The 24,784-nt window shown below is 37.5% G+C and overlaps 1 protein-coding gene across 4 annotated transcripts in view; it reads right to left on the reverse strand.

Annotated features, from left to right (window-relative positions):
* Window positions 1-327: 327 nt before the first annotated feature.
* Window positions 328-24,784, reverse strand: part of numbl (NUMB like endocytic adaptor protein) — a 63,041-nt gene continuing 38,584 nt past the window's right edge. For 2 of the 4 annotated variants that reach the window (XM_067365686.1, XM_067365683.1), the window contains exons 2-9: window positions 17,701-17,851; window positions 15,572-15,646; window positions 11,614-11,688; window positions 7,383-7,523; window positions 6,746-6,950; window positions 6,414-6,680; window positions 5,707-5,883; window positions 328-3,451 (exon numbers count right to left, since the gene is read on the reverse strand). In XM_067365686.1, coding sequence (XP_067221787.1) covers window positions 2,649-3,451; window positions 5,707-5,883; window positions 6,414-6,680; window positions 6,746-6,950; window positions 7,383-7,523; window positions 11,614-11,688; window positions 15,572-15,646; window positions 17,701-17,826 — 1,869 coding nt within the window. In that variant the 5' untranslated portion in view covers window positions 17,827-17,851 and the 3' untranslated portion in view covers window positions 328-2,648. Of the gene's footprint in view, window positions 3,452-5,706; window positions 5,884-6,413; window positions 6,681-6,745; window positions 6,951-7,382; window positions 7,524-11,613; window positions 11,689-15,571; window positions 15,647-17,700; window positions 17,852-19,623; window positions 19,697-23,446; window positions 23,599-24,784 lie in introns of those variants that run through there. The other 2 variants (XM_067365685.1, XM_067365684.1) reach the window with 2 other exon arrangements.

Here is a 24,784-nt window from a genome sequence, read left to right on the forward strand (position 1 = left end):
ACCAACAATATTCATCCAGAGCAAATTAGCAAACTTAGTTTATAATTTCAGATGCCTTTTTAAAAGAATATAAAATTCAACCCACCAAAGTGGCTAGTAGGAGTGACTGCTGAAATCAAGAAATCATATACACAAGCATTGTGTATGTAGATACATATTTTATTTTGGTTTATATTATATATATATATATATATATATATATATATATATATATATATATATATATATATAATTTTTCATATGCATGCATCTTCATAAGCATGTGTGATGTACATGAATCAAGCCACCAACAAACGTACCATTGTTTATATTATATTATTTATTTATCTTTTATACAATGTAATTACAATAGAAATATGTAGGTTTAAATACAAAATTCTGTAAATAAAGAATAAAAATAAACTCCACTGGTTTGTTATCACTACACTAAAGTTTACAATCAACTTTATGAGGTAATTTAGTTCCCTGGTTTTGAAAAACCTAGATTTTGTCAAGGGGAGAGAGTGGACAAAAAGACCAGGGCAACTGAGTATAATGAATTCATCCATTTAACGCCATACAACATATCGCTTGGCCAAATTTCAAATGCATTGTCTTTGGAAAAAGGACTATTTTTAGATTCATTGTGCCACAATAGACCTGCATGACCCTGCAATAAACAATTGATAAGAAAACCGGGAGGTCAATTTATAACACATTACGGTCCAAATGGGCTTTTTGAAACAGGAGTTAAAAACATTGTGCCTGCCTTGAATGTCCACTGCTATTAAGTCTCCACAGGAATAGCGTCTGGAGTTCACCTCACCGAGCACAGTGTGCAGTCTGACTTTGATCATCTAGCTTTGAACCTCGCAGGCTCAACACACTCCAGAAAGATCATTCAACATCTTATTCGTACGCTCTGATGAAAATAAAAATACAAACACTGAGCATTAATAAAGGGGTTATATGATGCTTTTAGTTTGAATGTATTGGTTTGTGCATGTAAGATCTGCAAATTTACAAAGTCTCCCACAAAAGGATTTATTGAATCGACCTCTATTGAAGGCCAGACATTACTTCCGGGAATGTCTATATATGGTATATATGGCGTTACTTTTCCGACACACGCTTGAGGTTTTTGGCCAATCACAAAGCACTGGGTCAGCTGGCCAATCAGATCTCTCTGGGCTTTTCGGAAGGAGGGACTATTTAAGACAGTTTTATGTGAAAAATGTGTTTTTTGAACATGAAATCATGTTAACCTATTCCATTACACCCAATATACAAAATAATGAACTTTTAAAATAGCATCATATGACCCCTTTAAATGATAAATGTGCCTAAATGCACAAGGTTAATATGAACCTCACGAATGAGAAGGATTGGTTTTCAGAATAACTGCATGAGGATCTATTGTGTAGAGTGCGTGACATTATTCACCTGCAATTAAAGACCATTTATCCCTTTCTTAGACCAGCGAGAGTGAAACAGTGGTGATAAGAAACGAAAGCCAAGACTAATATGCATATTCAATGTTTTAACATACTGTAATATGGGATATTTTAAGCATGCATGAACGGGACCATATGACTCTGTCCCTTTAAGAGTCTGTGTAGTCGTACCATTGCTTGCAAAAACGAACACTATAACCTCCATCTTCAACCTTTTTCAAATATTTTCTAATACAGTTGCTCTTCAGAAGCACCCATTCTAACCCATTTTGTCATTTTAATGCCCTAGAATGGTCACAAAGTTTTTGAAATACATTCTTAATAACTGAGAAGCCCCATGAACCCATTGAAAGTTAATGTTATCGTTGACCAAATTCACATATTTGAAAATGTCTGGCTAAACATATTATAAAAATAAAACTATAACCCCCAGAAATGTTCTAGATGTTGCACAAAAGGTTAATTAACAAAGATCAAGGTCACTACACTGGCATTTGGGTCTAGTTTTTCATTGCATTATGGGAGTCGATAGTATAATCAGGGTTGGAATGTGTCTGTTGGTGGAACTTTTGGTTACCACTTGGTTCAGAGCGGATGCTTCAATGGTTCACGACTGATTCATTTGAAATAATGAAACTAAACGGCCACAGAAAGGGCAATAAATAAAAGTAAACTGAAAGCATGCTATTTACATCACAAAGTAAACTCATAGATCTACAAGATACTGTAGCTCAAATTATTTTAAAATCCATCATTTGGTGAGTCAGTTTTCAAGTAGCCAATTTATTCCACTTGTAAATTTTGACCCTGATCAATAAAAATAAATAAGGGAAACCCAAGAATAATTAAATTCTGATTAAAAATAACCATTATAAATCAAATAAAAACAATAAATAGATTCTGACCATCCCCTAATTTCAGTAATTCCTTTAGGTAAAATGATTCATTTTCCAAGCAAGGGTCATTACTGATGAAAGTAATGTGCAGGTTTCTCTTTTAAGCCATCCTGTAAGTGCCGAACCATTGTGACTGTCTTTCCGTTCTCCGAATCTTGAGTCTGACTCTCAAAATGACACAAAATGCAACCGGATTATCTTTTACAACAACCAATGCCCTTAAACAGACCGGGAGCATAAGAAAACCCTTTAGGAGACCAAAAAAGGGGAAGGGGAATGGGTTATGAAACAGTTCCAGACTTTCAGACTCTCCTTACAATTATAGTTCAATCTCAAAAGTCTTTTGTAAGTCATTCGAAAAAGGGTTTTGCGCCTTCGGTTGCGATTTGGACTCCAGAGCAGCCCACTTTGCCTCAAAATGCTCTGCTTCCTGGGAACTGCTTGTGGGATTCGGATTCAGACCCTCCATTGGCCAACTGGTACCACTTTTTATGGTACTACCGTTTTGAGTAACACTGGTGGTCGCGGTCGTTGATGGAAAGGAGTTGTGCGGGTGGCCATTGACGGTTGGAGGAGAGGCAAATGTGGTGGTTGGGAAACCTCCGGGCAGGGTGGGGAAAGATGAATTTTGGCCACCGCCAAGCGTACCTGTCTTAGGCCCCATCCCGACTCCCATCGCCACTCCACCCCCTGTACTGGCTGCAGTGCAGAATACATTAGCAACCATTTGCGACGGTGTGATGCCCACTACTGGCACACTGGCATTGGGATAGGTCATGCTGTTGGCCAGATTGGGCATGTATGGCTGCATAGGTACAAAAGCCGGTTGAAGAGGCTGCTGGGCGAACATGCCAACAGGTGCAGGAGTGACGTCAAAGGCCATTGGGAACGGCTGCATTGAGCTGGGGAGGGAACCAGGTGCGATGGGAATGGTGGGCATGGGTGGAGGTTGCTGAGTGGGTGGTGGCGGTAGAGTAGGTGGAGTCTGCTGCTGGGCTTTCACCGCTTTAGCCACCTCCTCCAGCCAGCGCTCTGCTTCAGATGGGGTTCGTTTGTGGCCACTCTGAGGCACGGGAGGAGGAGACTGGACAGCAGGCTCTGTTTGAACCCATGAGCTTGTAGCTGGGAAACAACAGGAGGGGTAAGAACGTTAAAATATGCCTATCCTATTCAAATCAAGTCATCTATATTTATATAGCATTTTATACAATACAGATTATTTTAACTTGTTAACTGTAAGCCCCCTTTTTGAGCATAGATGTGAAAATGTACTATCCAAGGTTGAGGCCAATTCACACCACACTGACAGACGGCAACAGACTCTTCTTCGGATTTTGTTGAATCAGTGCGTTACCCCTTTTGGAATCTGTTGCCGTCTGTTTTTGCCAAATGAACATGTTGAATCGACGTTAGAATGTCTGACACAGTGTCTACACAGGACGTGACCGTTGCACCGCAACAGATAGAAGCTGTCTATACTGGACTCGCGTCCAGCGACAGCTGGAAATCTATTTGTCCTTCCTATGAGAAGTATCGCGAGTGCTTGGAGTATGTCATAAATGGAAGGAGGCATCAGTTTACTGTCGGGTATTTGTCGCATCGTGTTGCTCCGCATCCAGTGTAGACAGCATCACTGATTATAATGGGTTCTACTGTCTTTTGTCATGTCGCATTTATACAAAATGTATCTTTTACAAAATAACTTGGACTATAAAACTGTTATAAAATCAAAGCCGTAAGTCTAACCTAGTTGTGTTTCAAATTTGACATTAATATCACAAAAATTAAGGTTCCTGTGAGATTTTGTTTTTGTTCATTAAATAGTGCAGTATACTTTTAAACATGAGACCACCCACTAGGGGGTGTAGCATGCTAAAAGGAATTAAACTACTGTTTTCATGGTAACACAATGTACAGTTTCAAAATGATTTTCACAGAATGAGTTTTGAGTATTTAAGCTTTTGAATGATACCGAATTTATGATGATTACTAACGTGATAGGGAGAAAAAGCAAGAAATACAGAGCGCACCTATTTTAACAATCTAAGCGCAAGGTCTAAAGCTCACAACGCAAGTGCACTTAGGGTGTGTCCGAATCCACTTTTGCTACTTTAATGACGGAAAAAAATGGTCTGTGTGCATGGTGCATAGTCTAAAAGGGTTTTCCCTATTCTCTTAATGAGTAATGGGTGTGTTTTGGGTGTAACGTGCAATAAACCAATCAGAGTCTCATCTCCCATTCCCTTTAAAAGCCAGCTGCGCTTGCGCCATGGCAGATTCGCTATTTACATGGGAGAATTGCAAGTGCAAAAACAGAACGCCTCTCTAGTGAGGAAACGGATCTGCTCACACGCAAGGTTAAAGCGAGGTCAATGGCGACGTCTATTTCAGTTGCCTCAAAATAGCAACACGCCAACAATGCACCTAAACACACCTCGTTTTCAGACCAGCACGCCCATGGGTGCACAAATGGGCACAAATGCATTTGCTATTTAAACAAAGTAGCAAAGGACGTGAAAATGATCAGGCTGTGTGGCGACCAGGGTGGGCGAGAGCCGTGAGGGAACGGCGCGAGGCCGGTGACGCAAGTGATAACAAGCATCACCTGGGAGGCACACCGGCCTTGAGTCTCTCACGGAGGAGCTCCGGAAGCATAAAAGGAGGAGCGACGACCGCGGAGGACGAGAGAGGACCAGACCTGGATATTATTTTATGTTTTATTATGTTTGTGTGGCCGGCAGACGTCCGTGAGGGTCTGCCGGCATTACTTTCGTTTTGTTCTTTGTTTATTTTACATTAAAGTTACGTTGAACGTTCGCCGGTTCCCGCCTCCTTCTTCCCACATTTACGAACTGTGTTACAGGCTGAAACTAGCAAAAAACACTTGCGTCGAGTGTATGATAGGGACCTGAAAGTTAAGGAGCTTTACAATAATTAAAAGGAAAATAACGGAAGCACAGAAATATGAGACAAATGCAAATTCTGCTGTAAAGCAGATCTACAAAGAGAACAGTATTATTATTTAGTCAGTTCAGTGTTGATTCAGTTCAGTTCAATAACTGTGTAAACTTAATCAAATGAGTTCAAAAATCAGCTAAAAGCAGCTCTACAGAAGACAGTGTTGTCGTTATTCAGTTTGAGTCAGTTTAATGTTGATTCAATTCAGTTTATTAACAGTGGAAAGTTCATCAAATATGATCAAATATGAAGTTTAATTGAGCTATAAATAGCTTTACAGAAGACAATAGTGTCGTTATTCGTGAAACTGATAGTGTCAGTGTAGTCAGATCGATAATATTACTGAATATCAAGTGTCTTCTAAACCCCTGTTCACAATATATCTATATGTTTGTGTTGGATTATGCAGTCTGTTTTACCTTGCAGAGGAGCAGGTGGAGGGGGTATGGCAGGTGGAGCGCTGCAAACTGGCAAGCAGTTGCCGGTGGCTTTGGCACACAGGTCCTCAGAGGGTTTGGTGAAAGAGCTGTTGATTTGGCTGCACAGAGCGTTTATGCTGTCTGCCTCTCCTGTCACCGAAAGATCCATCTCTGGAACTGACACAAACCAATAGGGAAGCTCAATCACACCTGTGTGGATCATTTTGGTGGGCCATGCATGCAGTTTATGGGATTTTGCTTGCTACAATAACCTGAATCTATGATATAAGGTATAATTGCACAGACATGGCATTGTTAAAAATATGACCCATAATTCCCCTTTTAGATTTTAGTCTAGGGGATTAAGCTAGAGATCAGAAACAGCAGCATAATTCTGTGCAAAACATGTTGTTTAATGAGCTCTACATGAAAAAGGATCAATGGAAGGGTCCCTCATGTAAATAACAGGTAAATGCAGCAGTTTATGGCCTAGAATGCATGCTCAAATAAGTTTATGAGTACAATCAATGGCAGTAGAGTTTTCAGATATGTGCTTTTGTACATATTTGTATGCAGGCTCAAAATGAGATGCATTTTACATGCCAAAGTCCTCTAGTTGATGATTCAGAGTGCACATAAAGTTAGGGCTGGGTCAATATTATGCTTGCTTTACACTTACACAGCTTGAGTACACAAAAACAACTGACCTGGGTTCTTGGTCTGGAAGTCCGTTTTGCGCTGCAGGGTTGATGGGAGATCATTCAAGCGTAGGGAGAGTTGCCGTTTAAAAGGTGAGTTCTTCTGGCTAAGTTGAGGGAAGCCTCGGAAAGAGCCCTGCCGCACCAGCTGCTCGATAGGGGCGTGTCGGCGCGGGATGGCGTGAGGCCCACCTGGCTCTGCCCTCTCCCCTGGGGAAGCCGCTCCCTCTGGAGGTGAAGCATTTCCAGGTGGCATTGCAGAAATGCCACATGCTTCTGCAGAGAGGCAGAGTCACTAAAGAACGCCTTTGGTGTTTTAGAGTAACGGAAATGAGACTGACCTTTCTTTTTGTCCTGCAGCTGTTTCATGATATCCTCCCGGTCATTTTGCTGTCCAGCAGAGGAGATGCGGAATGAGCCTTCCCTCACGAACGAGGTGCGGCTTGCATCAAAGGAAGCCGTGACCCCGCACTCCTTCTCTCTGCGTTGCTTCCGCTCAAGGCAGGCAGCAAAGGCACATCCAACCGCATGACTCAAACGTTCACCCTAATGTTGTGGATGATGTTGCATTAGCATTTTTTCCCATAATGAGGTAAGAAAAGAAATATTACAAAAATATAAATTATGAGTATCATGTTTTAAAGGTTGTTTATATATTTTTACTGTTGAATGAAAGAAAAACTATATTTTACAGAGTAGCACAACTAGGTTAGTCTGTGTTTACATATCCAGTTTTGTTATTGTTGTTATGGGATGGACAAAAACATCAAGTGGTCACAAAAGTTTGTTTTTGTCTAACATAGTATTGGGATCCTAATCAAAATTCCATTCTTAATGTGTTTTTCTCTGTGCCTCAAGTGCAGATAACAGTCTCTAAGCGGTTATTCCGCTTGAGATAACACTGCCATAATCCCTATCTTAATCCCACTTTGCAGGGAACAGAGGCTGAAGAATTAATCCCCGCTGGGTTCTCCTCACCGAGTCCTTCAAGGCCATGAAGCAGTGGCACATCCAGCGGCGAGTCGTTCCATCACGGCAAATGTAGGAGAATGCCTTATCGTAATTACGGTCAGGTGCACAGAAAGACACTTTCTCAATGGTCTGGTCAACAATGAGGTCCTACAGAGAAAATAAAAAGGAACAGATTGGTTGTTGTTTGTGGCATCTTAAAAAACACTATAAAAAGTTGTAAAATCCAAATAAAAACAAAGCATTTTGAAAATGCTGTGTGTCAATGCCCAGTTCCATTCAATCAATATTTAATAAAAAAATATATATTATTGTATTGGGTTTCAAATTATTATTGCACATATTAAAATTATACAGACAATGGGCTTTATTCATGAAACACGAGCAGAACTACATTTTGTGTAAATCATTCGTAAGGCCATTCTGACATAAATGTTCAGTCATTTTGTGTTCTTTTTGGCAAACTGATGACTGCATTTTGATTACACTCTAATGCTAATTCATTAGTTTGTTTGCCCATATAGGTCATCTTTTACTATTGAGGTGAAACGTATTTGGCTTGCTGTCCACAGTGGAGGAGCTTGTGGACGTGGCTTCAACTCGAGCTCTGATATACCTCTGGGGACTACTAGTTCTTGGAAGATGAGTATGGAAGGATGCTTGTCATATTTTTCTGGCCGCCAAGAACGTTCAACTTTGGGTAAAACACAGTGCTTGTGACTTCACTCTTTATTCAGCCGTCCAATCACAGTGGAGGTGGGGTTGGACAAATACCACAATGACCAACCATCACATCCTACTTGTACAACGATTGAACAACAATGGAGGAGTTAATATTGCTAATATTCCATCTGTTGTACTTTTTAAACTCTATTGTTGATTCGAATAGCAAACAACTCTTACTGTACGCATTGCAACAGACTTGTAAAAATGCTGGTTGAAATAAAATGCTGCATGAAGTCAACCAATCAGCATGTTCAGCTCTCAAGTCCCACTTCCGAAAGTTCCTGAACTTTGAAAAAGTACTACCTCGTGAGCAGGGACTTTCTGAGGGCGAAATTTTTACCCGGAATTTCATTTAGAACGTGGTTCTGCGGTCGAATCACTAGTTCCTGGGGAAGGTTCTTGCGGTGGAAGCATGGCTATAGCAACCAAAACAGCTGGAAAAAAACGCTGCACCTTCAAAGTGCTCTCAAGCTGGGCATTTTCAGAAAAGAGCTTGGCATTTTCAGCTGCCTAAATTCTTCTTCCAAAACGTGTTTTTGTCTTACCCTGATTCACTATGATAAGCCTATTATAAATGTTTATATTTCAGACCTGTCGGGATGGTTATTTCGAGAAATTGCGTTCATACGTCACTTGTCCGTGCAGGTCTCGTCATATATTTATCAATAGAGAAAAGTTGCTCCAGCTTGTATGATGTGGGAGTAGCATAGGTTAGTTGTCACAACGAGCGAGAAAGGTTGATATGGAGCCACTAAATCTCCAATCTCCGGGCAATCACCCGTTTTAAAGAAATGCCAAAACAGAGGAGCATCTGCTGGCAAAAAGAGAATACAACAGAGTTCGTAATAAAACAAGAATCAACATTGGCTTGGTTTTTCGGAGAAAGTAAGAACTGAGGGATTTGAAATGTAAAAGTGACACTGAGATGGCGTTTTTATTATTTAACAAGTGAGTAAGATATTTATATATTTATAAATTGTCATATGTAGTTCATTGTAAAGCATTATCTATTGTGAAGGGTCATTTCATTGTGGTTGTTGTAGCACTGTGATGGAATTTATTTTCAAGGAAGTACCGTGTCTATTAATGGGTAACTAATCTTTCATCTAAACTGGTTATATATCCTTAGCCTAGTAGTGAATGTTTTATGAACAGTAGGATAACCATATTCACACAGAGAAAAAGCACAACCAAAACAATGTTCTTCCACAAAACAGATGCAGTTTTGTTTTTTAACCGCTAGAGGGCCAAAAGTTGCATAGTGTACCTTTAACTATAAAATCTAAAGTTTTACAAAGCTTTGGTGAATCTGGAGTTTTTGGGAAGGTCCGTTTTATGCGCAAATTACTCAGAATTTACACATTTACGAAAAAATTTCCATGATTTGAATACACCTCTTGTCAAAGTCAATTTAGATTTTTTTTTGTGTATGTGGAGCATATTGCAAAAGTGCCATAACTGTACTGAGACTGTAATAAAGTGATTTCAGTTTAAAAACATTATTTGAATTAATGTATCTAAAACATTTGTCTTTTTATTTAATCTTATTTGTCCATAACCCAACCACAGTGTACAGGTTTTGTCCTTTTGATTGTTCTAACATGACTAAAGCTTTTTGTGTAGCCTGGACCTCCCACTGTAACAGTGGCTAGTGTTTCCTTGTTAGGGGGCCACATTAAATGCATAATACATGAGTTGAACAGTGTAGAAGTGGTAGGTGAGGGGTCAGTGAAGCAGAGGAGGACTGGGTCGAGGTGAGGGGCCCATTCATTGTTAGCCAATTACTGACTGAAGGGGCCCCGGTCAGAGCTCTGGAAGTTTTGTCATGGATGAATGTGTCCTGTGGGGGATAACGGGAGTTTACAGTGGACAGGAAGAACTTTATAGGTCCATGAATGCTGACTCATCTCAGTTGCCAGGAATAAGAAAGTCTGGTCTTGTAATCAATAACCCTTTCACTATAATGAACACTGAAAGTGAAGCAGGGCTGCTAATTCTGACTATTTTGGTCAATATTCTAATCATGGTTATTTAACATGATTAGGAGCTGGAGATATGTCCAAAATCTTATATATATCAAATATATTTTTTGTAGGAAATAGGGTTGTTAGGATATTTTAGATACCAAAGACAAATCAATACAAACAACAGGACAAGTACAATAAAAAAGGTGATTCTTAAATATTCTTATTAAAGCTACAAAGGTTATTCAGTCATGAGCAGTGAGTGATTTTCTCTGCCTTTTGTTGTTTGATTAGCATTAATGACAGACAGCAGTAGGTATGTTAGGCTGCTGTCACTTTAAGACCAAAACACGGATCCAATACTGACACAAATCTGACCTTTTAGGCACACACCCGAAGTCCAAGGTATACTTTGCTTGTTCGTGTTTCGCTCCGTCTCGAAGCGCACACACAGAAACTCACCTGGGGAAGAGTTTGAGTTTTCTTTCTCAGCTTAAGGCCCGTTCACACCAAGAACGACAACTATGAAGATAACAATATCGATAACTGTATTAGCATCCACAACAGTTCTGTTTATTATAAGCATGTGCTTCAGTTATGTCGTCTGCCACTGTATTCTGATTAGCTGTCAATCGTTTTATCATTCATCAGCTGGAGAAAATCATTTTGAAAGTGATTACAACGATATCTGTGCCATTAATGCTGTGGACTGCTATTCTCTTAAATTCAGAACGATTATCTTTAGTGTTATCGCTATAGTTATCATTCTTGGTGTGAACGGGCCTTTGATATGCTTTTAATAACTCTTTAATATCAAGCACGTCCTCTAATAGACTAATAAAGTCACAATTATAGACTGATTTGGACATTAAGTTTGATCTTTTAAGGAGGGGCAAAAGGGATGTAAAGGAAAAGAAAGGCGTCATAAAGTAATTAAAAAAAATAATGAAACTAAAATTCGATTACTCACACAGCCCTGAAGTTTAACATGGGAGAGGAGAAGAGGGACAGGACACACAGGTGGCGTGTGACAGCACCAGGAAGGATTAGGTGGCAGTGCTGACTCATATGCATATGGCAGGATTACCAGAAGGACATAGTGAATGGACGTTTGAGTCTGAGGCCCTTACGAGAAACAAAAAAGAAAGCTTTGTGGCCTTCCGCCTTCTACTATGTGAGCTGAAAACTCATTATGTGAGGCCTTTGACCTTTTCTGGTTAACTTTCCGGGTTTTGTGTGAGGGAAGGATGTTACATTAATCCTCTGACTTTCAAAAGAAAACCCCAACCGTGAGAGACACGGGAACCCTTGGCCTCAAAAGTCGTCTTGTGTCTGAGACAGTCTAAGTGATGTCTCATGATCATGTGACGGGTCTTTTGGAGGTCGGCCAGCTTCCTCTTACTGCATATTTTGTGTTTCCTACAGACCTATTCTCTTGCTGATGGACTCGGCTAATTGATGGCTTGGGAGCTTATTGGGGCATCAAAGACTTTTTACCCTTGATTAATGGCTTTCCATGGGTGCACAACAAAATGTCTATACACACATACCTTGGTTTTGTCATCCACTACTCTCAGGCCATCAGCGGACACCCAAAGCACAGCCTTGACAGTTTTTTTCCCACTCTGAGAAGAAATATTGAAACAACATCAGCTTTTTGACACAATTGGAAATTAGCGCTACTGCAGAGGCTTTGATTTGCTCTGCATCAAGCATTCTAGCACAAGACTTTGTGTCCATGACATATTTCTATGACAGTTTTAGCTTTTGTCAGCTCGATTTTACCTACAGTGTAGCTGCCCGATAACATGCTGACTTGTGATGCAATGCAGTGAGTTCCAGGAACAAGACTGAATGAGGCCAGATTTGACATCAAATTTGACACAAAAAAAAAACATTTAAGTAATGGAAAATGTAATATTAATAATAATATGATAATATTAATAATAATAATAAAAGTCAAATAAATACCATGTCAAATAAATACTGTTCTTTTGAACTTTCTATAAGAATCCCGTAAGAAAATGTTTAACACTTTCCACAAAAATAAGTAGCTCAACCATTTTCAACATTGATAATAATAAGAAATGTTTCTTCAGCACCAAATCAGCATATCAGAATGATCCAAATAATAAATAACAATTTTAAATAAATTAAAATAGAAAACAGATATTTTAATCTGTAATAATATTTAATAATATTTCTACTTTTACTGTACTGTACTTACTACTTGTGGAGTATAAAGTACTTTTTACATTGTAAAAAAAAAAAATGTTTTTTAGAATGTGTATATAAAAAAGATGATTGGAGACAAAATATTATTCAGTGTGTTACTTGTTTCTTTGTAATTATTTGTGAAATTTACTAGAAATTTCTGAGTGAAAATAGTATACCAGCACACATATATGTATGTATGTATGTATGTATATATATATATATATATATATATATATATATATATATATATATATATATATATATATATATATATATATATATATATATATATATATATATATATTATATATTATATATATATATTATATATATATATATATATATATATCATCTTGGAATTGTAAGGTTCTATCTGACATTTTTAATTATTTTTGAGTTATTCACATTTTCTTATTCTGTGACAACTTATTTACATTATGTGATTTTTTTTCTTTCTTTTTTTTTCTTTTTTTCTTGTTGTTGTGTACATTTTGGGACTTCATTATTTAGAAGAAAAAAAGGTTCTATCTACAAAGTCTAACCCTAACTTCGTTCTATAAGGTTCTATTTGTGAGCCAATCAGCACTTCGAAAGCACACAAGGGGACCAATTAGCCAAGACTGTTCAAACTCCAACTGTCAAAATTCAAATTTAAACACAATTTAAGCTTCTTTAATTTTGATATTGTACTTTTAGAATACATTTATTTTCATGAATGACAGAGACTTGTTCCCTGTATCATTTTTGCTATATGGAATGAAGCTCAATATCTCAAAACTGCTTAGAATGCAGATAGAACCTTATAATTCCAAGGTGAGATCTCAGGAAACTCAGGGAGCAAGGGAGCATCGCACGTAACCTTAAAGTACACATCAGGTGCACATTTAGGACAGGTTCAGAAGACTGCAAGGCAGCTCTCTAGGTTTTGGAACAGGGTTTAAATCTTTCACTGAATCTGTTGTGAGTGCATGTCTGTCTGAGAGAGTGAAGGTTAGGGCACTGTGGAATTAATTTAATCTGGAAAAAAAACTGAGGGAATCCGGCTGATGTTACAAGCAGCCCAAAAGTCACTGTCCAAATTTGCTAAGACAGCAGAACATTATACACTGGCTGGAACAATAAGGACCAAGCACAAGCTCAGAGCAGAATTAGATGAAGGCTTTGGGGGTTTGAGAAGAAGAGAAAATAAATGAAGTGACTGTGTAGACAGACACAGCAGGAACTACCAACATGGGGATGAAAGAGAAAGCGTATATGAACAGATGGAGGGACCCTGGAGACAAGGCCACACACAGTCAGTGTCATACAAACTGCACTTGTGGGTAAAAAGGTCTTCTTAAATATGAAAAACAACTGTTTTACAAACAAAAAAAGACATTATAAATACATATATTACAGTTCAGATTTGAAGGGTCAGGATACGACTACTGACAGAACAGCAATACTGAAGACAATAGCCAATGACAGAGCAGCTACGCTCTATAAATATTGATTTTTTTGAACACAATGAGGAACAGTGTGGGTTTTACAGATGGATCTGAATAGGTGTGCCAGGGGTCAAAATTAAAGGGATAGTTCACCCAAAAATGAATTCTTTCATATATACAGTATATAGTGCTCAGCGTAAATGAGTACACCCCGTTTGAAAAGTAACATTTTAAACAATATCTCAATGAACAAAAATAATTTCCATAACGTTTACAAGACTAAGTTTAATATAACATCTGTTTAACTTATAACATGAAAGTCAGGTTAATAATATAACTTAGATTACACATTTTTCAGTTTTACTAAAATTAGGGTGATGCAAAAATGAGTACACCCCTCACAAAAACTATGTACTTTGCATGGCCTCCATGATTTTTACTGACAGCACCAAGTTTTCTAGGCATGGAATGAACAAATTGCTGACATTTTGCAATATTTTTTCTATTCTTCAAGAATGATATCTTTTAGAGATTGGATGCTGGATGGAGAGTGATGCTCAACTTGTATCTTCAGAATTCCCATAGGTGTTCGATTGGGTTCAGTTTAGGAGCCACTGAATCATGTTCACCCTGTTCTTCTTCAGAAATCCAACAGTGGCCTTAGATGTGTGTTTAGGATGATTGTCATGTCAGAAAAGTGCATGATGACCAAGGGCACGGAGTGATGGTAGCATCTTCTCTTTCAGTATAGAGCAGTACATCTATGAATTAATGATGCCATCAATGAAATGCACCAGCAGCACTCATGCAGCCCCACATAAGGACACTGCCACCACCATGATTCACTGTAGACACCATGCATTTTTCTTTGTATTCCTCACCTTTGCGACGACAGTTTTGAAGCCATCAGTTCCAAAAACATTTATCTTGGTCTCATCACTCCAAAGTATAGAGTTCAAGTAGTCTTCATATTTGTCAGCATGGGCCCTGGCTAACTCTAGACAGGCTTTTTTGTGCCTGGGCTTTAGGAGAAGCTTCTTTCGTGGACGGCACCCATGCATGCCATTCCTCTGCACGGGAAACAGTCACCCCAGTTTGGCTTTCTACTTCTTTAGATAACTGCACTGAACTTGCATGCTGATTTTCTTCAACCCTTTTCATCAGAAGACACTCCTGTCGAGGTGTTAACTTCTGTGGACGACCTGGACGTCTCTGTGAGATGGTTGCAGCTCCATCTTTTTAAAATGTTGTACCACTTTTGCTACAGTATTCTGACTGATAAGTAAAGCTTTGCTGATCTTCTTGTAGCCTTCACCTTTCTGGTGTAAAGAAATTATTTTCTGTCTCAGGTCTTGTGACATTTCTCTTCCATGTGGTGCCATTGCTGACAGCATGAAATGGGAAGGGATTTTAACACCCTTTTATAGTCACCTGTCTGCTGGACTCCTGTGTTATGAATAATTAGACTCGCCTGTCATTGAATTCTTGTTAAATTAGACATTTGTAGTCTAAAATTTAGCTTTGCTTCAGGGACTTTCAGTGGGTGTATTCATTTTTGCATCATCCTAATTTGAGTAAAACTGAAAATTTTGTTCTCCAAGTTATATTATTAACCTTACTTTCATGTTATAAGTTAAACAGATGTTATATAAAACTCAGTCTTGTCAACATTTTGGACATTGTTTTCGTGTTCATTGAGATATTGTTTAAAATGTGACTTTTCAAAGGGTGTTTTCTCATTTACGCTGAGCACTGTATATACACATCACATTTTTTGCTAAACCAGCTTCTCTGGCTGCCAAATTGCTTTTTATAACAAGTGTATGTTTTATTGTGTGAGAATGAAAAGCACTACTGTACTCACCACTTTCAGTTTTTTCACTGCTTCTTCGCACACATGCATCCCTCTGGACTCCTCTACCTCCACCAGACCGAGGTACTGCAGAAAAAGAAAAAATACAGGGAAAAGGGAGAGAGAGAGAGAGAGAGAGAGAGAATGATGAAATCCACATTTTCTATTTTTCTTCCACTACACCATTAGTTCTCTGAATGACATGATGTGTTGTGAAAATAAAATCACTACACTGTCATTATTTGCTGAGGTTACGTGATCAAAATAGACAAACACAAATTTACTCAACCTCTTCAGGGGAAACTAGTCCTGTCCAAACAGAGCTACAGTAGATTTCAGTGAGGAGCCCGTTGAAAACACAGCAGTGGATGTATTTGTGGAAACTCTGAAGTGAGATTTTGTCCAAATGTCCTCACACAGACACAATTAATAGTCATCCAGCTAGGGTTATGTGATTATGGTGGCCACGAGGACAGAGGCCATTACAAGATTACATCTCAGTCTCGCAGAGATTCTTGATGCCTCAGGCTGGAGAGTAAAATTAGGCTGAATTTAATTATGCAAGATCCACTGCAATATATCCTCCACTTTACTTAATGATACAAACCTTCTTTAGTCTTGAAAGAGCATCTTTTCATTTCAAAATAGGATTGTCAAGTGCTTTTAACCAAAATAATGACATAATATGCTGATTACTTAATTACATTAAACGCATTTATCAGTATTTAGTGAGAAAAGCCATACAGAAATGATTAAAAAATGGATTTACTTATTTGGTTTACTTTATATTAATACAAGAATGTGGCTAATATTGATATTGAGGTCAGGGGACATGATTAGTTCTGTTAGATCTCACAATATGAATGAACTGTAACACGTTAATTCATTAAATATTCACATAATTACCCATTTAATAGATTTTACTTGAATGGTAGTGAACAATATTGTAATACTCTACTCCTTAACATCCTATTCCAGCCATCAGCTTGGTGTTATTATTTTGTGGGGGTTTGATCGGTCTGCTTTTGCTCAAAGCTCTAAAGCCTTTGGCCGTCAGCCAGACACTGTGAGGGTGTTACTGACTTTCAAACATTTCAAAAGTCAATCTATATCTGGAAATTCCCATTATACCTGTTTTCTTTTGCCCTATTGCCCTAGCATTGCTTTTGAATAACAGTCCATTATTGTGACATTTTTTTTTTTCCATTTGAAGTCTCAAGCAATTATATGAGTGTTAATGCTTAAATAAGCAAGTCTGGAACATCATAAACTACACTCTACAGACATTTATGTTGGCTTGAGCCTGAGTTAGTTTGAATTAAACTGCCACTGTTTACTTTCTTTGTATACATTCCTAGTCTTATTGTGCACTGTTAGAAAATAAGATTTAATGGGGTTCAATATAGAACCCTAGAGGTCGATTCTAAAGAACACTTCATGCAAAAAAAGTTTTATATAAGGACACACATGATTCGCGGATAAATTGCAAAGTTTGACCATTATACAATGAAAGTTTACCATTTGCATGTGTTTTAGGTTCTGTCAGTTTAAACATTCGAATGATTTTAAACCATTTGAGGGCAAGATGGTGTAAAAGAGAACTCAATTCTGAATGTGTGGCTGTTTCCTGTGCCCACACACGGAGCACACATGCACGTGAACACTTCCGTGTACTTTCACCTGTGCGTTGATCATTGTAACCAATCACAGACATATTTGATGAACACAATGGCCAATCAGAGGTGTTTAAGAATCCGTTCAACAGCGCTCAAAGTGTCACATTTTTAAAATTTCAGTACCTACTACGTACCAAAGTCACAACTCTAAATGGTACCCCTAAAAGGTTCTATATATAAAGCGTCTGTGCTCATATATTTCAATGTTTGCCTTTGTAATCTTTTATCAGAATGTCATATCCTTTTACCAATATTAGTCTTAAGTAAATTTGAATGCTGAAAGCCTTGTGAGACAGCACTTGTAGATCATATTGTTCTTATTATAAATTATTACAGCAAGAAGTCTATTAACAATACTCTAGATGAATTTAGAAGCCCTGCAATCAACATTTTAGCGAACACTGCTCATGTTGATTTAAATAATATTAACAAGGAATTAAAAAAACAGCTGATTTCTCAACTTACCCGGACAGGAAAGTTGCATTTGCCCTTTCGTACAGCCTCTTCATCTGCTTGCCATTGGTGCGGCCGGCTGGCCTCCGGCATGTAGGTGGGCTTCTTCCTGCGCAGGCTCTGACGCAGCTTATTCATCTCCACGCTCTCAAACTCTCTGTTGCTGAGGACAAGAAAGAAGACACGTTAGTAGGAGAATATATCATGAACAAATTGGCCCTTACTTCACCTCATCTTCCAACTGTTAAGTCAGGACACACTGAATGTTGACATATTATACAGACGGCAGTATTTCCAGTCATGCTGGACAGGCAGGATGTAATCACTCTGATTTGGATTTCACAAAAAAGCCACCAACATTCATTTCATATTTCTTGGTATTTTTAACTGAATGAAAATAACCACAGTATATTGTATTAAACAGAAATTGCAGAGAATGTATTCATCACCTCTGTCTTAAAAAACAATTGCTTTGCTCTCAAGAGCCCTATTTATGCAACATAATTAGGTCATTCATTCTACCCTTGATTTGCATTGGTAATTTCACATTCTGATGCACAACACCACAAAGCCAGGCCGCTTTGAAGAATGCAAATATCTGAAGCTCCACGTTACACATCATAATAATTCCATAGAGGAGAATGTACAGTAGTAAACATACTAAGACATCAAACAAAATGTCTTAGTATGACAAGCAAATGGTTGAAAAATAATGAAAATTCTTGAATTTCATTATTCAGTGAAACAAAAACAAAAAAAGATATTTTGAAAAATGTCCTAGCTGCTCTTTTACAAAAAGGTCAATGGGACTGTAAAAAGACTGTAAAAAAAAAAAAAAGACTGTAAAATGTGAAAAAAAATATTAACATTTTGAACATTTTAGCTTTCATTTTTTTGATTTTCAGGTTTTATTTAAATTTTTGCACATTTTTTTTATTCACTTACTCATTTTAGTTTCGAAGGCAACAATTTTTGTTTAAGTTTTTCCATCAAAAATGTATATTTTACTTATTTAAATACTTTTTAATAGTTTTAGTTTTAGTTAATAATAATAACCCATATTCAGCTAAATATACCTATTTAAACATGCCCCAAAAAGACAGGTTTTGCAAAATATCTTATTTGTTTTGCACAAAAGAAAACAAATCATACCGTTTTGTAATGACATTATATGGAAGCTTGTTTCCGCCATGAAATAAAAAATAAAAAAGGTAATTCTCACAATTCTGACTTTTTTTCCTCCGAATTGCAAAATATAAATTCACAATTGCAAGTTACAAAGTCAGAATTGCGAGGTATGAAGTCAGAATTGCGTGATATAAAGTCAAAATTGTGAGTCATAAAGTCAAAATTGCGAGTTAAAAAGTCAGAATTGCGAGATATTAACTCACAGTTCTGATTTTATAACTCGCAATTGTTTATACCTCACAATTCTGAGAAAAAAGTCAGAATTGCGAGTTATAGTCAGAATTGCATGATATAAACTCACAACTGAATGTTATAAAGTCAGAACTGCGAGATATAAAAAATTCTGAGAAAAAAGTCAGAATTGTGAGTAATAAACAATTGCGAGTTATAAGTCAAAATTGCAAGATATAAACTCGCAATTCTGACCTTAAAACTCGCAATTAATTATATCTCGCAATTCTGAGAAAAAAGTCAGAATTATGAGTTATAAAGTCAGAATGGCATGATAAAAACTCGCAATTGCGAGAAAAACATGCAATTCTGACATTATAACTCGCAATTGCGAATTTAAATCTTGCAATTCTGAGAAAAAAAGTCAGAATTGTGAAATAAAAATTTGCAATTACCTTTTTTATTTTTTTTATTTAGTGGCGGAAAATTTTTGCTTTCTTTTTCTCATATAATTTTTACATATCAACTTTTAAATATTAAAAAAAAAAATGTAGGAGACTTTGTTGTTATCATTACCATCTTTTCACAAGGCTTGGCATATCTTCTCCTTGAAAAGCTGTTGTACTGCGCTCTTCAATGTGAACCACACGCCACAAAACCACTTTAGCTTTTATAGCTTCACGTCAGAGGCAGAAAGCACACCATGCCATGAAGCATTACGGGTAACAGGTGGCAGACATGGAGCGGCGGAAGTACCACTACGCACGGCTGGCCCGAAGCCCACATGCCTACACCCATAACACACCCGCATATTCAAAAGAACAAATGATTGTATATGAGTGTGTGTTTTTTAATAGCCCTGGCGTCTAGGTCTCCGGAGGCTTTACTCAGCTCTGGCACACGCCTGTTGCTGAGCTCGACAGATCCCGTAGGGGTCAGATGGGATACGCAGGACTGGCACCTGCCGCTCGTCCGGGTAGTGAGGCCAGAACGGGCAGCTGAATAAACCACATGGCATTTTTAATGAGGCAACAAGACATTACAGTAACATCAGTACATTCCCAACAGGAGGGTCTGGATGTTTGTGGGTTCTTGATCAAGATCAGTCAATGCTTTTGCAGGAAGAGGAAAGGGGGGAGCTTCCGAGATTCTGCTCTACTTTCAGGATTGATCTAATGGCTGAAAGGCTGCCAAAGCTACAGAACAGCAGAGAGGGAGGAGACGAGATTCGGAGATCGAGAACAGGCCAAAAGCCAATGAGAGAGAAAGAGAAGAGACTTTATAAGGAGAAGAAAGAAGGAGCTTGAGATGTAGAAGGGGAGGGAGACAAGTACTAAACACCCTCATTGAATCTTATTGAGGTCACAGATCTAATGTGTGTTGCTCACACTGTGGTGCCAGTCATAAACGTCCTGACTGATGCAGCAAATTTAGTTTTTGATGGTGGTGCTGCATCAGTCACGATTTTTTTTAATCAGTTGCCTGGAAAACTAGTTGACTAATTGGTTTGAGGTTCATCTGACACGTTCCTCAGGAGGTGCTTACAATAGATGTATTAGTGTTCAAAAACAGCTGGATGGAGTGCAATGGGTCTTTAGATGCATAAAAATAATAATAAAAAAGCTGGACCATTGAAAAACAGCATAAATATGGAGACCCCAAAATTATTATGGCCAATAACCAGGTATTTTAGTATTATTTACAGTATATATATATATATATATATATATATATATATATACACACACACAGTATAAACAATAGCTGTGTTTTATTAACGATAAAACACGTTTATGACCGCTTCACCCAACTGTTCTGTGTATCACTACACAACACCCTTATCAACCACTCTTAACAACGTAAACAGTTTGTTCTCAATTTATTTTATTCATTGAAGCTTACTGTATTATGTAGAAGAATATTGTGAGAAAGAGATTGACTGAGCGAGTTTATTTCCTGCATTCAGATTTAGCATTTTCCTTCAGGTCAGGTTTAAATGTCCGCTGCAATATCTTGTCCTTTTAACAGTTAAGGGGTTTTCCCGTGACTGACAGCGCTAGTCAAAGCATTTGTCAGTTGCGTTTTGTTCCGTGTTCACAACAATTCAGTCTTTCAATGAAAAGTCTAAGCTACTGACTGACACACTCATAATTTGCTGCCATCTAATGGTGTAATAATGTAACTTCTGTTGCTGTTCACGGTCAGGGACTATTTTTTCTGGCAGAAGGAAGGCTTTTAGTGAAAGTTTACTTCATGAAAGTTGCATTGATACATATTTCTGGCTTTAATAATTGTATTGTGTGGTAACCTTTTTATAAAAGCAATTAGGTACTCGAGGCTAGTGCTGTATCGTGAATAAGTCATGGCTGAAGGGGTTTCAAGCACTCTGTTTCACGTCGTGCCTAACAACACCCTTCAGCCGTGATTTATTCACGATACAGCACAGCCTCGAGTACCTTATTGTTATATATATAAAATAGTAATTATTAATATTTTTAATTAGATTTTTATATTTTCAGTTTTCATTTTAATTTAATCATTTAAAATGCTTGTCATTTTTTTAATATACCTATATACCTTTAATTTGTTTTTAGTCATTTTAGTACCTCAACTTATTTTAGTTAGCTGCCAAAGTACCATTTTTAGTTTTTGTTTCGGTGTCTTAAGGTTAAGTTTTTCATCTAATTTTTATATTTCATTTTATTTCAGCGTTATTTATTTCAAGTATATGAATTTTTTTTTTTAGAGTTTTAGTTAACACTAACAACATTACAGTCAATAATTCAAAATACAAAAATAAAAACTAAAATCAATCCTTTTAAATGCTAGAAGTGAATTTAGGCATTAGTGAGATAATATTATAATTTTATAATTTGTTCATTAAAGGTTCTCTAAGCGATCCTGGGTGGAGTAACTTCCTGTTGACGTTCGAAGTGTTGTCAAACAAAACAGAGGCTAGCTAGACCCTCCCTCCTCCTCCTCCTCCCCTCCCTCCTCCCCCTCCCCTCCGTGCTTCCTCAAACAGTCATGAACGCGCATTTAAAATCATTCTTGTCGGTTATTGGCTGGAGCGTGTTTATTATGGTTCGTGGTCCAGACTGCACCAGTTTGATTTTGTTGCCGTTTTCGGAGCTTGTGGCGACTACAGAGACCGCGTTTCTTTACAGTGTGTTCAGGGGACAGGCAGCTAGCGGATAGTGAGAAGATGTTTGCTGTATGTGACAAAAAAATGTTTTGGCCTAAAAACGCATTAGTATTTGTGAAATGTAAAGATTTAACAGTATTATTAGTGTTTTTAAATATTACCTTTAAGAGTTAGATGATGACAAATTTGCTCTAAATGTAAAAATACAGTAAATTAACGCACAATTAAAAAGTTCAATATCGATAAATACAATAAACAAAATATCCCAAAAACTATTATGGTACCAATACCATGAATCTCTAGTCAGAATGTGTATGATTGACTGTTTGCCTGAATAATAAAGAGCCTTGAGCAATGAATTTGCTGAAATGAAAATTAATTCAATTTAATTTAATTTATTAAAGGGATATTTCACTTCACTCAAAAATTTAAATTTTGTAACCACTCACCCTCTAGTTGTTCCAAACCTGTATGAGTTTCTTTCTTCTGTTGAACACAAAATAAAATATTTTAAAGAATGTTGGTAATCAAACAGTTGACGGCATCCATTGTCTTCCATAGGAGGAACAAAAAATTCCTACTATGGAAGTCAATGGCTACCGTCAACTGTCTGGTTACCAACATTCTTTAAAATATCTTCTTTTGTGTTCAACAGAAGAAAGAATCTCATACCAGTTTGGAACAACATGAGGGAGAGTAAATGATTTTTGGGTGAACTACCCCTTTAATGTTTACGTGAATATGTAACATTTAAATATAAGACTGTTCAACAGCATATTCGTTTGTGCTGTGGTATCAAAATTGGTTTCGTCAATCATGAAATTCCACTAGATTTGGTATCGCCTACTAATACTTTGCTGTCCTAACCCTCGTTAACACAAACGGCAAAGAAAACAATTTGTTCTTGAGAGGTTCTTATGAGACTCGCCAGGGAAATTTCCACAACATCTATGTGAAAGTCACACAACAGCCATAAGAGCTACCCAAGCCATTCCATGATTTCATCACCAAATGAAAACCAGCTGGAGCAACATGGGTAAAGTGAACCAAGACTAAACCAAAACAACACATTCAAGACTTCATAAACAAAACATTTGGCAGAACATTTGTGATGAACCAACCATATACCCCATCAGATTCAAGCAAATATCTTATTAAACAAGACATACAAATTATGCATTTTATAATATGAATATTCTTGACTTCTTTGTGAAACATTTATTAACATTTATTTTAGAATCATAGCATACTCACACTGAAAAGGTATGGCTTCAGAAGACTCGGAATACACTGCATGAGTTGAATGGACCACTTTTATGCTATTTTTATTATGCTTTTATGTCCTTTTTGAAACTTGAAGGAGAATGAGAATAATGAATGGATTCTCATTTCTGGGTGAACTATTCCTAATGGGTAGAAAGAAAGAAACGGTGTAAATGGGAAAGAAAATGAAAGAGAAAAAAAAGTGCAGTGAAGGGGCTAAAAACTCACTTTGAACGCTTCAGTGAGCATGAGCCCTATATCATCACATGTAAATAACAAATCAAAAAGGGCTCCTCAGCAACAGGCTCAAAATCTACAAAAGACCATCTTAAGCTCTCCTGCAGCATCTCAAAACTGTACTGAGATACTGATGAGGCAAAGGCTGCAGTATGACTCTCACTACAGTATGGAGGCGGAGGAGCAGGTTTAGCTTTTGTCTCATTATTGCTAAAATCAATGCTCTCAGTGCAAGGAATCGAACCGCAGAAGCTGCCTGCACTCATTTCAGAGACACTGTGGGTGGACAGTGTAATGGAGGCTTTTTGGATGCTTTTGAAAAGGGAGTAATTGTAGCATGGCACTCCTGTCTCTTACGGTAGGCTGTGCTCAGGCCTCTTAACTGGAACTGAGAGGATAGGTTGGAAAATAGTCATAATTCATTTCAGCAGGGATTATCGGAAACCAACTAAATTTGAAAAGTCTGTAATCTTTTATTCTGTCCTTATTATTTACTTATCCTCTTATATTTTAAACTGATTCAAACATCTGTAGAACACAAAAGGAGAATTTTCGAAGAATATTCATGCTGCTCAATGAAAATGAATGGTGATCAGGGTCTATCAAGCTCCATAAAAGGTCATTTTTTAAAATTATACTTTTTTTTTTTTTTTTTTGAGGTTGAAAGCCTCTGATCACAATATGCTTTCATTCTATGGAAAACAGAAGCTCAGATATTCCTCAAAATATCTTATTGTCACACCTGCCAGCCGGAGTGCCTATGATAGCCACCAGAGGGCATTCCTTCCATCTGCTTTATCTCACCATTTCCCATAACCCATTGCCTGGACTAATCATGTTCTGATTACTTCCACCTGTGTCTCATTACCTTGTTAACTCTGCCTTTATAAGCCCTGTGTTTTCAATCACTCTTTGCGAAGTCTTGTATGTGTTAAACTGCATTTCTGACTGCTAGTTCCATGTGTCAGTTTTGATCTTCTGCTTGTTTCCCTGTGTCTTGGATTCTGTTGTTATCTGGATTGTTTGTCCTGTGTTTAACCCTATGCCTGTTATATATTACGATTCTGGATTACCCTCAATAAAGCTGTGTTT

The sequence above is a fragment of the Chanodichthys erythropterus genome, chromosome 17, assembly GCF_024489055.1.
Source record: "Chanodichthys erythropterus isolate Z2021 chromosome 17, ASM2448905v1, whole genome shotgun sequence".
In the NCBI taxonomy this organism is placed as follows: domain Eukaryota; kingdom Metazoa; phylum Chordata; class Actinopteri; order Cypriniformes; family Xenocyprididae; genus Chanodichthys; species Chanodichthys erythropterus.